The sequence below is a fragment of the Hesperophylax consimilis genome, chromosome 12 (genome assembly GCF_061612785.1).
Source record: "Hesperophylax consimilis isolate HC1 chromosome 12, BYU_Hcon_1.0, whole genome shotgun sequence".
Taxonomy (NCBI): Eukaryota; Metazoa; Arthropoda; class Insecta; order Trichoptera; family Limnephilidae; genus Hesperophylax; species Hesperophylax consimilis.
Window position 1 is genome coordinate 14,712,931 of NC_142847.1, and position 16,525 is coordinate 14,729,455.

General features: G+C 41.0%; 1 protein-coding gene across 2 annotated transcripts in view; it reads right to left on the bottom strand.

The window, feature by feature from the left end:
• The window catches only part of Marf1 (meiosis regulator and mRNA stability factor 1-like protein), a 41,028-nt gene that overhangs the window by 2,630 nt on the left and 21,873 nt on the right, over positions 1-16,525 (bottom strand). For both annotated transcript variants that reach the window (XM_089638144.1, XM_089638143.1), the window contains exons 16-25: positions 15,435-15,613; positions 14,306-14,447; positions 12,058-12,314; positions 11,541-11,707; positions 10,188-10,343; positions 8,607-8,819; positions 8,081-8,332; positions 6,024-6,171; positions 1,420-1,574; positions 1,028-1,151 (exon numbers count right to left, since the gene is read on the bottom strand). In XM_089638144.1, the coding sequence (XP_089494270.1) occupies positions 1,028-1,151; positions 1,420-1,574; positions 6,024-6,171; positions 8,081-8,332; positions 8,607-8,819; positions 10,188-10,343; positions 11,541-11,707; positions 12,058-12,314; positions 14,306-14,447; positions 15,435-15,613 (1,793 nt within the window). The remainder of the gene's footprint in view (positions 1-1,027; positions 1,152-1,419; positions 1,575-6,023; positions 6,172-8,080; positions 8,333-8,606; positions 8,820-10,187; positions 10,344-11,540; positions 11,708-12,057; positions 12,315-14,305; positions 14,448-15,434; positions 15,614-16,525) is intronic.

The window sequence follows — 16,525 nt, forward strand, 5'->3', positions numbered from 1 at the left end:
CCATGTCGCCACCAGGTTGGGCAGCCTTGTGAGGCAGGTTAAGGTAGGGGCTCTAGGAAAGGATTTATTAATGCGGATCTTGAAGAGGCTCGGATTATATGAAGGAGGAAAAACAGAATTTTGTATGTGTTTTGAATTATCGAATATATTAAATATATTGATACATATGTAATAATAAAAAATTTCAATTTTTTTAATACCTTCATAATATATATTCATATCTTTTTGGAAAATTTCTCACAATTATATAAGTACTTTATTACTTTTCTAAACCATCAAAGAGAATAGCCCCTTTAATATTTTTTTATGTATGAGCAAAAAAAGCAGTAAGGTCTTGTATGGGATACCTAATTTTCAAAACTTTTTTCAACTTCTCTATAATTTATTAACGTAAAATAAAGAATATATTTTCATATAAAATCCATTAAAATATATGAGAGAAAACCAAGACGCATAACTCATGCCGCCAGGAGGCGCTAGTGTATCAGCTGGCCATCAAAATGTATGGGAAATGTCAGAAGCTGGAGGTATCATTATTATTATAGGGTATTTGATATTACCGTGGCCCCAGTAACTGTTCAACATGCTTTATTTTACAAGGAAATATGAGTTGTGGAGTTGCAAAATAGATGTTTATGTTGATTTCACAAAAAGAAAAGAATACAAATTTTATGCTAAATATCTAAGTAACAATACTACATTATTTTGCTATTGTCACAAAATCTGCAGAAACTTCTAGAGGCGGGTTTGCAATTTCACAGCATATAAAACGTATTTTTAACTATTCTATTTTTGAAGACAGGTTTTAACAAATATTTCAATTTCAGCATTTTAAATTTATTGTTATTAAAAAACTTTAAAATATCAGTTCCAAAGTGTTTTGCGACTACATTATGTATTTATTAATAAAAAGAGTTTATTCAGCAGTTGAAGAAAAATATCTCTGAAAAAGGACGAGTCAAACTCTGCTCTAACTAGCGTCAGTAGATTGGATTCGGTGAGTCAGTTCATTAAGGGGGTCACTTACTCTTGTTTGTGTTGTTAGTATTGGTGAGCAGCTGCGGGGCAGGCAGGGGCAGCTGAGAGGGGGCAGGGGGGGCCCGCCAAGGTCCGCACGCTACAGCCGGGGGAGTGCTCCACACACCGCTCGACTGAAAGAAGGGCCACCATTACAAGATGAGACATAGTACAGTATTGTTAAGTAAGCAGAGCTGCGTTATATCTTTTGTCCTGATACATATGAGGTTTAAACCGTATTGTAAAGTAAAGTTGGCTTAAGCTTAGTATTCAAGGGCAAGCATAATGTCACAGGCCGAACGACAAGCATTTCTATATGAAATTTTATGCAGAAACGTTTTTCTCTTGGCCTGTGATTTCATTCTCACCCATAATACTTTAGTAAGCAGGGTTATGTTGTACCTTTTGTCCTGGCGGAGTGTTGGGCAGCAGTTCCACACGGGGCTTGGACACCGGGGGCAGGAGGGTGGACAGGCCCTGTCTGACCCGAACCATCTCGCCTTGCTTTTCCCAGATCTCAGAGTTGTGCTCGATCATGGCCTCTACGGATTCATAACCTACGCAAAAACAAAATAATAAGTCATTACAATTACATAATATATATAATATAACAAACTTGGCCGATGCGACAGAGAAGGAGTATAACAACTAACATTGAAGGTTACACCCGCCCTGTCCCACCCCGGTATAGGTGACTTATGGTCACCCCTTCGGAGTTCTCGCATGAATCTAATTTTTGAATAAACGGCTCTACAAAGTATATAAATGAAGCTAGACCTTCAATGTCCCCGCATACGGTGTTAGGAAGCGGTATGCGAGCGCTTACAGGTATTAATCCAAGGACAACACAGAACAATGAGCATCAAACAATCAAGTAACAAGTGTCAGGCAAATAGTTGGTGGAGGGAACCCACACTCCAGTACCTGTAAGCACAAAAAAGAACAAAGTGAAATAAAAGAGTGACGGGGGAGTTTCGCCGAGCCACGTCTGGCAGTCCTGTTGAGAGATTGGTGGTGGTTGGGGTGACTGGTGCAGGTCAGGACTTCCACACCCCTTAGCCGACCACCCGGTGGTGCCCTGAAGATAAGTATGGGAAAAAGAGGGATAAACCCTAAAGAACCTAGGGGAAAGAAGCGTCAGGAGGTCGGAGGCAGGGTGGAGGTTACCCCAATCCGCACAGTCACCCCTCTGACCACCAACGCTCCTCAGGGGTGGCGCAGGTGATTGGCGGAGTCCCCCGGTAAAAAAAAAGGAAATAAAAGAAGCTCCAGCAAGGTATGCGGGGACGAGGCCCGTTGTCCAACCCCTATTGGGGAGAAGTAAACAATACAAGACAAACAACGGAGTTCAGTTCTAGCCTGTAAACTCGTTGCCGTTACTGAAAAAAGAAATACATATAAAAGAAGAGAAAAGAAAAGAGAAAAGGAAAACAATAAACAATCCAAAAGTGCCAAAAAAAACAAAGTTGAAAGTGTAAAAATAAAATCTGCATAGTCTGTAAAGAGGACAGCATGTGAAGTATAAGATAACAAAAAAGTAAAACATAAGAAAAGAAAACTGAAAATAAGAAGAAAAATAAGAGACAAGTTATTTAAAAGAAATGTAAGCGAAAGAAAAATCATCTGCAGCAGCTGGTACAGTAAGGAAAGAAAAATAATAAAAATAAGAAGAACAGAATAGCATAAACAATAATCGGAGATTTGTAAAAGAATTAGTCATGGAGCAGGAGCAATACACCAGGGGTTCTCAGTTATCACGCTAGTCAGCGACTCTAAGCTCAGACCATCTCTCAACCCAGATCCTAGTAAACTTCCTCAGACATTCGAAATTAACTCTGTTAGAAACAAGATCGGTGTTCCACACCGGTCTAATGGGGACATTCAGACCGTCTATCATTTCGTCTCTGGCATCCTTCAAGATCTCACAGTGCCACAGAATGTGCTCGGCCGACTGGTAAGTATTGCCACAAGCGCAATTGGGATGGGTAGACAGGGCAAGGCTGTGAAGCCTCCCCCTGAATTCCCCATGTCCTGAGAGGAGCTGCGTCATGTGATGGTCCAGTTTGAGGAAGGCCCCTTCCATTCTGAGTTTAACTGATGGGAAGAAGGAAAAGGTCCATCTTCCCATGCTCGACCTATCCCAACGGACCTGCCACTCTTTAAGCGAAAGGTCCCTCATCGTCCGAAGCAGTCCAGGGAGAGTTCCCGGTCCACCTGGTGTCAGAACGACACCAAGATGGGTTGCCGGGGATCCTCTGGAAAGTCTCTGCTTGGTTAAGACTTCCCTAATCTCCAGATCGATTGGCAAAATGCCGGCCAAAACTGGCAAAGCGTCCGAAGCAACAGTACGGTATGCGCCAGATAGTGCCAGCAAAGAAGTTCGCTGGCCCCTAGTGAGAGCGAGGAGTATAAGGCAGTTATCCAGGCGGTGCTCCCAAACAGAGGCAGCATACGAAACTTGCGCAACGTATACGCCCCTGTACAGAGCACGTAGTGCCGGACTGCGTAGTCCCCATTCAGCGGTGGAGAGTCTCCTCAGCTTTAGGAACAGCGCCTGAGCCTTGCTTGAAACATCTTTAACATGAGCCAGAAATGAGGACGATCGATCGAGTGTTACACCTAGGTACTTGACCGTGTCTGCAAATTTGATGTTGGTGTCTCCCATCCGGATGGTAGGGTTTCTTGTTCTACTGAGAGAGCCCTTCATCAGGAGACCTTTTGTCTTGTGGGGAGCGAAGGTCATCTTATTCCTCTCCCCCCATTTAAGGAGGGTGTTCAAACCATCACCAGCCTTTTCTTCAATTTCCTTTCTGCTGTTCCCCGAGACAAGATACATTTTATCATCCGCGTAGTCGATCATGATACATCCTTCAGGCAAGGGTAACCTAGAGGAGTCGTCAAAGTCAATATTCCAAAATTCAGGTCCCAGAACGGAGCCCTGGGGACAGCCCATATTTACTTCGCGTTCTATAGTAAAATCACCATGGGATATCGAGACAGTTCGTCCCGATAGGTAGTTGTCAACCGATTTAAACAGGCGTTTTGGACAATTCCTACTTTTAACCTTTGTGCGTATCATGTCCCACCACGCGAAGTCGAAGGCACCAGTTATATCTAAGAAGATTGCTACAACATACCTCTTTGTGCAGACCTTCACCCAGTTAAGCGCAAACGAAATGGCGTGCACAGTGGATTTACCCGGGACGAAACCAAATTGAAGTTCACTGGGCGGTGATAGTGTACTGCGAAGACGCTGCCGAATAAGTAATTCCAGGATCTTACCGAGGACTGGGAGCAAGGTTATCGGGCGATAAGCCTTTACATCGGTGAGTGGTTTGCCGTTCCCTTTAGGTATAATCCTGAGCACGCCCCTCTTCCATTCAGAAGGGAAAATTCCTCTTCTCAGGCACGATTCCATCACTTGAAAGAGCTCTTCTTTAGCGTGGACCCAGACATGCTTCACTATTTCGCCGTTGAGTCTGTCATGCCCTGGTGCCTTCTTTGGACCCAAACCCTTAATTATAGCACCTATTTCAGCTCTAGTGACGGGAGTGATTCTATCCTCTTGGGCGAGGTCTCTAGGTGGAAGCCGTGCTAGATTTCTAATCTGTTTTTGGTGGTCACTTTCCCCAATTACTGACTCTACAGGGACTAACTTGCCCAAAAGTGTGTTGAGAGTAGAGGCCACGTCCACAGTCTCAGCGTCCCTCCCATCAATATTCCCAATTAAACTTGACAAAAACCGATCCGATCCCTTGCCGGATTTTTCAATTGCGCTGTGGATTTCCCACGGGTTGGCGTTGCCCACATCTTTAACCCAATTATGCCAGGCAGCTCGTTTCGCAAGGAGAACCGCATGTTTGAAAGTTGCCCTGGATCTCCTGAGAGCGGCCTGAAGGGCAGCTGTCTCCTCCTCCGTACAGCTTCCCCTCCTGGACAGTCCCAAGGCCCTATAGGCTCCTTTGTAGGCCCCCTTTAGCGAAGTCAGCTCAGGTGACCACCACGGCGTTCTAATTTTCGTCTTTGGGTTTGATCTGCCCAGAGAGGAATCAGCCGCAGATACAACGGCAGAATTGAAAAAGTTCCCCAAATTGTCCGGATCATTAGCTGCTACGTGATGAAAATCCCTTAATGTATCTCGTAGCGCCTCCCCAAAGTTATCCCAATTCGCCCTGGAGGTGTTGAAATTCCAGGAGGATCTCGGAGTTTCAGTTTTCTTAACACCTATTGTAAATGTGATTAATCTATGATCCGAAACTATTGCGCATTCATGGACTCTCCATTTAGATATCCTAACAACTAACAAGTTAGAAAACTGGTACAATGAAGTTGTACTGGTTCAAATAAAGTTTCAGAGATTTAGCTAGAAGTAGTGTGGTCAGTAGTGCCAGCTGTCGCCAAGTTACCACCAAACTGCACAAACTATAAAAGCAGCAGAGCCATGAAAGTTATGCTTTTGGTGTGGAGTTAGAAAAAAGGCAGGGCGCTGCTGTGAGCATATGCGATTTGCAGTAGTTTAGTGTGCTAGAGCTAGAGTGATAAGATTAAAGAAATGGTGTAGATGAAAACAATTAGATTTATTGTATGAAGATTTTTCAGCAAATCGGTGCAGCTCACTGCCAAACTGAAAATTCCTCAAATCTTCATACAAATAAGCACTATAGCACAGGCAAAAGTCACGAGCTGCCACTAGTGGTATTGGTGAAAGATGCTGGCCTGATTTCATACTATGGTTCATGGCTCTTCTACCCTTTTTCTATTATTCTTTAGGGTTGACAATGTTCCCTTATATGACATTATGGTAAGCTGGGATCCTACCTCATCTATTCTATGATTTATTTCATAGAATCTATGAAATAGATCAGTGAGAAAAGGCTCTCTATGCAATATAAACCCAAAGTTGAATGGAATTCAACTTTCGTTCTATGAAATAGATAAGGTAAGGTAAGGGAACCCTGCATTAATAGAGTATTGGTTGTCTAGTCGAAGTGCGTATGGTTTCTTACCCAGACGCTGGAAGGGCAAGGGATGCTGGTACTGTTGGTAGTACAGTTGCTCCAGGGCCTGGCAGGACAGGATGCGCTCCCCCTGCTCCGCCACCATGCGACCGATGCAGCGCCACCGCAGGGGCAGGACCACTCGCCAGTTGGACACCTGTTAAATTCAAAACACAACTTATCAAAATTCATTCATACAACTAATTATCTTATCCTTCAGATCATTTATAATACTGCAAATAATTTAAAAATTCTATATGGGTGGTTTTAAATTGTTTTCGTTTATATTCTACATTAAATATATACTGTAACTTTAAGTAAAACATTTGAAAATTGCCTTCATTGCCTTCGCTGAAGAACTTCTTTAGCTCACTATAGACATTGTTTCTAAAAATTCTTCCATAATCTCAAAGTAAATAAGATAGAACCACGTAAATTAATTAAAAATATTTTCCGTTTTTGTTCAGCCATACAAAATTGGATGGGAAAATAACTTGCGACGCTATGTCAGCTTATTAACATTTGCATTTCACAAAACCCATCATTCGTGGGGTAAAAGGCAGGCATGCAATTTTTTTTTCTGCAGCCCCAATAAAAATACTTTGATTTTGTAACACGAATCATTGAGAAGACAAGAAACTGAAAAAACTAAAAGGGTCTCATACATAACTCATTTTCACAAAAAACTGGACAACCGACCCTTGACTTCATAATATTCAGATATTTACTTCAGAGTTCTAGACTTGCCAGAAAAAATATTATACTTAACCTCTCAGACAAAGACTTTTATCTACTATGTGTTCCTTTGAGAACTGTCAAAACGTGATAATTTTTGTGTTATTTACGAGTTTTGCTAAAAGCTTCATAACTCACGTTTTGGGAAACGTAGCCTCATTCTAAAAAATGTTTTGGAAAGATTATGAAATCCACTATCGCATTGTGTTGTAATACGTAAATATTTGCGTTTCTAAATATACATTTTATGAAAACGTCAAAAATATGTAAAAATCGCTTACAATTATTTCAAAGCCTTGAAAAATATACTTTTTTCTGAGTATCATAAAGAAATAACACTTTATATATTGAAGAAATATAATTAAAAACTATTAGTCACCTCAAAATATTAACCGTCCAAACTAAAATATTTTTAATAAATTATTTAGAAACGCAATAAATTATGAACGAACAAGATGACAGATTCAATCGGCTTAGATAATGCAACTCTACGTTCCATAGATATTCTTGAATACAGACGCGTAGCGTTATTCATTATCGATACTCTGTTTTTTAAATCATGGCAATCCGTATACTAGTGATGGAAATAAATAGATTTTTGTAAAATCTTGCGCGTTTACGTGAAAAGACGTTCTAATGTCTTGACCGCTATTATCATATTTACATCTTTTGACGTTCTAATGTTCTGAGTGGTTAAATACAGTACTGTACAAACAAAATGTAAATTAGTAACCATGGAAATGGTCTGGCATTGCCACCATCTTGGCAGCCATTTTCGTGCTAGTGTTTGGACAGAATCTTTTATTGGTGTGTCAAGTCCTTTCTTAGGCCCTTCGTGCACATAGATACATTCAAGCTACGTGACTGTAGTGCAACCACAAGTCGCCTACTGATGCTAGTTTCCGTACACGGTGCTACCTGAAATATACTGCACTTGATAATTTTTTTCACGTGCAGCCGTAGAAGTAATACAATGTCAAGTGACTCTAGCGACAAACACATTAATATTGTTCTTCTTTATCTTTAAAATGTGGATTAGACCAAGGTTGATGATGCTATCGACTTCTTCTTCTTTCTCGTATGGCGGAGATCAAAGTGCGATGCTGTGATTATCCAGCCAGTGGACGACATCGGAAGTAACTTGGTTCAGCACAGATATGCCACCGGGAAACTGATGAAGGGGACATTATTCTACAATATGATCATCATTCACGCAGTGACTGTGGTTGCAACGGATATGGTTTCGTGAGACCCACGTCTTCCGGGGAGGAGAGAACCCAGCTAGATTAATAGTTGTTTAGGTGCTTGCTTTACATGCCCGATATCCTTACCTTAATGCAGTTGTTCTGCTTCAAAATCTCCATGGGAGGGTCGTAGCCCGCGAGCTCTCGGTACTCGGCGCTGAACTGCTCCAGAGGGGGCCCGCCTGAGGAGACACAGCGGTCTCCTGCCAGCACCCGATAGGCCAGCAGTGCGCATCCGCCCCAGCCCCCTCCAGTGCCCTTGTTCACAGGCTCCAACGAGGGGGAGCTTGACGGCGCATGGGAGATCGTGGCACCACCTTCGCCCACCCCTTCCACCAACTATGGAACAAACCATACAGAATTGAATATTATGTTATGTCCGTCAGCAGCTGTCCCCGTAAGCGGATGTCACATGTATGATTCAAGATGTTTTGCTAAAACACATAGATTGTGTCAAAACGTGCCTCGTGATGAGGCACATTACATTAAAAAGGCTAGCGGTGAAGAGGCTAGTAAAAACGTTAGAAACTTTTTCACCTATAAAACCAAGGATAGTGAAGTACAATCCAAAATAACAACAATTCAATAAAGATCATCAAGAAGCAAGACGTACCTGTATATTAGGTAACGACCTCAGCAGAGTGATGAGATCGGGGCAGCCATATGCAGCGGGTAACAGGGCATGGCCGTGAGCCCCACGGTAGGCATGCGGCAGAGCTGCGAAGGACAGCGGCAGGGGCAGGGCAGTCAGCTGTGCGGCCAGCACGCGGCGGGCGGCTGGGGGGCGTAACCCTACCACACGCTCGCCCTCGTCGTTCACCCACATCTGGACATTAAATAATGTTAATACGAGGGCTATCCAGAAAGTAATGTTACAAGGGCTCCTGAGGCTGGGAGAATTTTTTTGTTTGGAAGTTCACCTGGCATGTCAGGAGGATCATAACAGTAAGTTTGTAAGGTTCCACTTGTTTGTCGGCCATTTTGTTCAGTCACAGTAAATTCTTTCGATGGAGAGGTTGTCGCGCGCTCCCGCCACCTCCCGACCTCCCACCACCGTCTGAGATTCGATCGTTTTGCACAGGAGCCTTTTTTTTCCGATTGTTTTGCTCTATCGTGACAGGGGATGAGACGTAGGTGTGTCACTACACCCCAGAATCCAAAAGACAATCACTTCAGTGGCGTCATTCATCTTCCCCAGCCACCAAAAAGACGACACATTCAGTCCGGAAAAGTCATGGCATCTGGTTTCTGGGATCGTAAGGAGGCTTTTTGGTGGATTTTAGGCCTAAAAGGACTATTAAAACGAGCCATTCAGAACAGCAGAAGTGGAATGCTGACCCGGGGAGTCAGCCTCCTGCATTACAACGCCAGGCCTAACTGCGCGAGTTTTACAGGAGCTGCTGGCATCGTTTGGATGGGATATTGTCACCCACCTCTCCTATTCACCCGAATTGGCGCCTTTGGACTATCACCTTTTCACTAAACTAAAGGATTTTTTGGCGGGAAACGTTTTTCACAAAAGCTGGTGCCCCAGCTACAGAAATATCTCGATCTCAATGGTAATTATGTTGAAAAATAGTTTTAATATTTGTGAAGTATCCTGTGAATTTCAATTAAAAACAAGAATTTTTCGATCCTACATAAATCTTGTAGTTTTTTTTTTCTGGATGACCCTCTTATGAAATGTTATGGATGCTTATCGCCGTTTTAAAAAAATTGTATTTTTGAAAAATTACCGAGATTGAACAAAATGGCAAATATCTTTTTACAGTACACTCAAAGAAATAACAATCATTTTAAGATTTGTTTGACTTATTTTATGACTGCCAAATGGTGGGTAAAATATTTTTTTTATTGGTCTGTGTTTATAAGATGGTAGCTGAAATCCCCGGGGTTACCTGGACTAAGCAGAGTTTATCGAAATCAGATGTAAACATGAACATCAAGTGGGCAAAATTCTTAATTCTGATTTAAGGGGTGAGAAAAGGGGATGCTGGTGACAGTGACCTTCCTCTTGTTTTAAAGGTCAAGTGTGCAAAATTTCATCAATCTCAGAATAAAATTGTAGATTTGTATAAAAATCAAATGCGCTCCGACACCATAGACACTCTTCTTTAAGTATATAGTAAATAATGTACTCATTGACAAAATTATCTACTGGAGATATTTAGAATTAGATTTCGAGTGTCCTTACCTCGACAGTATCAGGTATCGCTTGGAACAGGTCCTGCACCTTGGGGAGGCCGTAGTGAGCCACCCTCAGCTGGCGGCCAAAGTGTGTGTGATAGGCTGGCACGAACCTCGACAGCTCCAGGCGACAGTTGGGGGCGTGGCGCAGTAATTCTGCAGCCTGCAATTGGTAGGTCGTTAGTAAGGCATGCCCATTTCGGGTTAAGACTGGTGACGGGTGATAGGAAACTCAATTTTATAAAGCATGTAGAAATCATATCCAACAAAGCATTGCAAATTAGTATTTAATGACTTTCATAATATCAACACTATCAAAACAAATTAAATATACCATTCCTAAGAGAAAGTCCAGTTATATTCAATTTTCCAATTATGTCCTAAGTCCTGTATCTAAATTTCGCTAATAAACAATTAGATAATATTAATTGAGTGTTAATCTCAAGTGACCTACCAGGTAAGTATTGTACTGTATATAATCTCCATAAATAGTTAAGTAATAACATAGATCACTGTAGAAATGTATTATAAGTTTGTACAGCGCTCTTGAGGTGATTTGCACAAAAACAGCGCTATACAAGTCATCCAATTATTATTATTATGTCACTAGTAAGGAGTCATATCAAGTATATTTCCATAGTTTGGTATCCAAATTATGAAGTTCATTCAGACACCATTGAAAGAATCCAAAATAAATTCTTAAGATATGTAAATTTTAGAGTAGGTAAAAATTAAATTTTTTAGTAGAGAATTAAGGTTACCTTATTTATTAAAATTATCAGAATGAAGAATTCAAGAATGAAAAATTCAAGAACGAAGAAGTTCGTTGATGTCTGATAAAATTTAAAAAAAATTTTCTTTTTTTTTCTCGTTTATGTTTTTGAATATATTGTATAAAATATACAAATGTAAAAGTCTATTTAACAGGAGTAAAAATAAATAAATAAAATTATAAACTTGTTGTACTGTTTTATGTAAATTTTACGATAATGTATAAAGTAACATGAAAAGTATTTATTGTAGCTAAATATATTTATTATAATTCTGCAATAGTATATCTGTATTCTGTCTGTAAAAGTCCTACAGGCGTTCAGTAAATAAATAAATATTCACCAGTCAATTTTAGTAGGAAAATGATGATTGTGCAATTGTAGAAGACTTAGCTAGCAGAGGTATTGAACCCAATGCTTTTATCTATTCGGTTACTACCTGGTAGTTGAGAAGAATTCTTGTTCATGTCGACTCTCTCCTTTAGACTAGTGACTCGCCGTAATAAAGAATATATTTACATCTCGTTCCACTCTCAGGCTCCGGGTTGTTCAGATATTTGGAAAAATCAACAATAAGACTTCAATCTGACCTGCGATGCAAAATGTCTGATGCGTGCCACCTCCTCGGGGGTCTGCCTGTGCCGGGGCAGACTGATGCGTCCCTCTTCGGGGCCCAGGGCGACGCAGCTACGCGCCACGGCCCCCACCAGATCCTCGGCCCGGCACGCTCCGTATTCTACAGCCTCGAAGTCTCGTCCTAAGACAAAAATTGATGGGTGAAGGAAACGGTAAGGAGAGGTGTACAAAAATTTGAGCTTATCTTGTTTGGCGAAAATGTAACGCATTGAACTTACCAATAGTTCGATGATCAAAAAAACATTTTGAATTTGCAGAGAGTTTGGCAAACCAAAAGAATTTTGAACAAAGAGTTTGGCAAAGAAATTGAATTTTTAAATAACCAAAAATTTGGCAAAGCAATAGAATATAGAGCTTATCGGGAGTTCAGTGAAAAAATAACACTTTGAACTTACCAATAGTTGGGTGAAAAAAGAGAATTTTGAACTAACCAAGAGTATTTACTCGGGGGGTTGAGCGAACTAATCTTACCGAGAGTTCGGCGATACAGCAGAGGTAGCTGGGGCAGCAACAGTGACTTGTCAGGCTGCGCGCGCAGCACCTTGAGCAGGTCGGCAGTGAACCGCTTCATTTGCGCGGCGTGGCTGAGAGTGATGACCCGGCCGGAGCCCTCCCCCATCACCTGCACCGTGTGGCCAAGCGAATCCAGCAGGTCAGCCAGGCGCGTGAAGCCGTAATCCGCCACACGGCACTGACGTCCAAAGTGCAGGTGGTAACTGGGTATCAGCCTACAAGGAACAGATGGTTATTATACATAATATGTCACTCATAACCATTGAATAGAGAATAAAGACAGGAAGTGCCCTAATATTACACAGAGAGAAAACAAATAAATTACTTTCAAACATTCAAGATGCCATGTAAATGTCCAGTCAAAGAGTATAAAAGCGTTTCGAATAAAAACGGCAGGAATATCATTTCACAGCTAAGTGAAAGTTTAGGAAATGATTCCTTATTCCTTGAAATATTATGTATCCACCTTTTGATTATTGATTATTATTTCCTTGATATTTACTGGAGTCCTAGGCTTGCCAGAAAAAATATTATACTTAAATATACTCTTGTACATACAAAAATGTGTTTTATTTAAATATAATAGGTTATGATAAGTAAGAAATAATTGTTGTAGCTCCCTAATATTAAGCCACTGAATAATAACCATGGAAACTATCTGGGATGGCCGCCATCTTGGCAGCCATTTTTTGGACAGAATAATTTATTGGTTTGCCAAGTCCTCTCTTTTCTCAATGTTCCATTTGTAAAATTTCTGGCAATAAATTCACGTCTACGGAGAATGGCGTTGCAAATGCAGTAAAAGCACACAGTGCTTTTTAAAATCTTGAAATCGGTTTTCAAATTCCAGGTTTAAGTCGGATATGAATGAAGCGTATTTATCTCTGGCTGTAAAAACAACCTTAACTGTTTTTGTCCTTAACTGTTGTTCCCAAAGCCCAAGTTTCATTTGGAATGCGGAAATAAGATCATACATGTTATTAATTAGTTGATCTTTCCCTTATAGATGAGTATGTATTAACAACATTTAGGAGGAACTATATCGACCAGAAATGCACAGTCACTAACCCACTCCTAGTCTTCAAATTCTGGGATATTTTTTGACTTGCTTGCGAAGAATGATTGTATTTCTTGATTCAAATCAAACACTCTTTTCAACATTTTGGCACAGGTCAGCCATCTTACTTCTGTATAAAATGTAACTTCGTTATATTGTGAATCCAAAGACTTGAGAAACTCTTGGAACTGACGGTGATTCAACCCCTTCGACTTAATAAACTTCACTGCTTTGATGACCACCTTCATAACATGATCCATTTTAAGGGACTTGGAAAATAAATTCTCCTGATGAACTTTGCAGGCCTCATTTTCAATCAATTTTACTAAACCTTTGTGTTTCCCAACCATTGCTGGAGCACCATCTGTTGTTAAGCCCGATATGTTGAGTTGTAACAAAAAGCGATTCAATGTTGATGTAACAGCTCCTAACAAATCTCGTGAGCAAGTAGTGTCCTTAAGTGGATACAGTGCTGCTAATTCTTCTATTTTGTTAAAATGGACATCAACACCCCTGATAAAAATCGCTATTCTATCTATTAGGTCTGTGCTTTCATCCAATGCTAGAGCATAAAATATTAACTTGGATGCTCGATTTTTCAAATTATCTTTAATATGTTTTCCAATATCATCGACACGCTTAGTAATAGTTTTTAACACGAATATACGATGAAGAAATTGTCACAATAGTTGAATCAATGTACTGAGTTACTTCCATGTATGAGATATGATACAAACTACGCACGTCGAAATGTTCTTTTGGTGGTTTTATGTACACTAAAAAAAAATGTGTGCATATGCTCCGCGGTCTTCAAGTAGATACCCAGCGGGCCGCAGGTTGGCCACCCTTGTTCTAGAGAACTTTCTGGAACCTTCCTGACTCACTCCGATACAGTCAATACATTGGGCCCATTCTGAAATAATCTGAAGCATTCGCGGCCTTCCCATAACAAAGCACATTTTCATCACCCACTCCCACCCATGCGCAGCCACTCCCACCGAACTCTCTTACTTTCGATGAGACATCAATGGCTATCTACCACTACAACCACCAGTGGCTGGTTATGAAGAAAATTAGACGGGTAGGGAAACACAGGTTTCTTTTAATAATATATATTAAGATTTAATAATATTAAAATTAAAATATTACCTGCTGAAGGGCATCTGGCAACGGGGCACAGTCCTCAGTAAATCGAGGAGTTCCCTGGCGAGCAGAGCTCTCAAGGAGGACAGGGATCCGGGTACTTCTTCATCATTCCCTGAGCCAGAGGTCTGCGAGTTGGTCCCTAACACTGCTTGAAATAAATAATAAAAACACTTCTATGTAATCAAAGAATGGGGTATTTTCACTAAAACATCGAATTTCATCTAAAATGTTTCGGATTTGGCTACACTTGGGTAAAGCTACTAGCTGTTAAGGCAGCTGTCACCGGGACCTTACCGACATTGGCCGACGTAACTTCACAAACGCTCTCGGCGGCAAATCAAAAATGGCATATCTTTAATCGTTATGGAAAGTCTATTAAATACAAAAATGTCATTACATATTTTTTTTTTTTCTGTCGATAAACAATGGATGTACCGTATTACACAAATGAAATATTAACATTCATAAATCGTAATTTTACCTATTGTAATTCAGTAAAAAGTTAATTATAGACCAACTAATTAATTGAAAATCATAGCCAACAGAAAAAATAAATCAATGAATTAAATGATCGGTCAGTGGTTGCGTTGGCATCACGTCTGTTTCAACCCAGCCGTAGTGAGTTCAAATCCTTGGCTAAGTCCTCCATCACGACACAAGCAACATTTTCCTCTTGTGGGGGACTTACTATTTAATCGATTTGCCATGCGGCTAGTTGCCCCTTCGTGTCGTATAGACTCATTCACTGCATAGTCACTCCATTTTCACAGTTGATTAGTATCGCATGCGGCAAGTTCCGTTTGCTTAAAAATTGCGGTTAGTGGTCACCTGCGACTCAGTTTTCAGTCGATTTGAGACACCCGCCACATTCAATGTGTTGCCACACGGCAAAGGTCGATAACTAGTCTACTTTGGCGCTTGCATTTTCGGTCACGGCCTGTCGAAACAACTATCGCAAAAATCGACTAGTGTAAATCCCACATTACTGTGATGGTAGTGGGTGATTTTCAAATATTGTCAGGTTATTCGTAACTCAGGAATGTTTGTCTTTCTTAAAAAAAAAAATTATTCCAAAATAAAGGTGTCAATGATAAAATGAAACGGTACTAAAAATAATTGTATTCAGACTAACCTTCATTATTGGGTACTGTGGGCGTTGGCGCCAGGACGACCAGCTTTCGAGGATGCGGGGCCGGAGAGCTGCGCAGGGCGACACCTCGGGCACTGGCCACCAGGTGTTCAAGCGGCACACCGAGGGTCGCGTCAATGCATAGCGGCTCGCCAAACTGGGCGGCGTAGCATTGCGGCAGGCTGTCATTCAATATTAATGTTTAAATTAATTTAGTTACAAGTGGAGTACAAGTGAATAAGTGGAAGAGATTTTAGCTTTTATGATGACCTGCTTGTTTGGGTCAATGACAAGGACAAACAGATGTTCTCCTTTTCAAAAGTAATGAGCTAACGACTAGAACAGTATCGAAATATAACTAACCATTGGAAATAAAACCTAGGTGCGGTCAATGGTCAACGCCCAACACTATTGATGGAAAATTGCAACCTTAGTCGGGTATAATTGATCAGTAACTACATACAAACATAATTCAACACAATGCAGTCATTTACTGTCTATTGTCATTGGCAGTCTTGGCGTCAAATTAAAAAGATCTTTTTACTACCACCTAACTTTGTGAATTTTCTTATCCGATACATAGAACCTAGTGTCAAGTGTAACAGTACACAACTGCTGACCCTATACAAATCGCAAGTGCATCCTACTGTTGAATTTGGCAGCCACCTCTAGTCTGGAGCCACGAAATACTTGAAAACCCTTGACTGGGTGCAGAAACGGGAGGTCTGTTTGATAGATTCCCCTATCTTACCCAACGGATTGCTATCCTTAGAGCACAGGAGTCAGGTGGGAATGATGTCTTTGTTCTACCGGTATTTCAAGGGAAGATGCTCTGAGGAACTAGTGTCATTGATCTCTTCAGCAACGGTTCATAGTCAGGAAACACACTAAATGCGCGCCCAACATTTGTACATGGTTGATATTCTTTACGTCAGAATGGGTTGTTCATACGACTCGTTTATGGGTTCTCAATTTGCCGACTTATGTGTCTCCTCCCTCCTACAAGTCTCTTCAAGACTCATGTTCACTCCTTCCTCTCCTCAAAAAGATCCTCCACCCAGCATCATCAGAGATGACTTAGGCCCCGAGGGGGC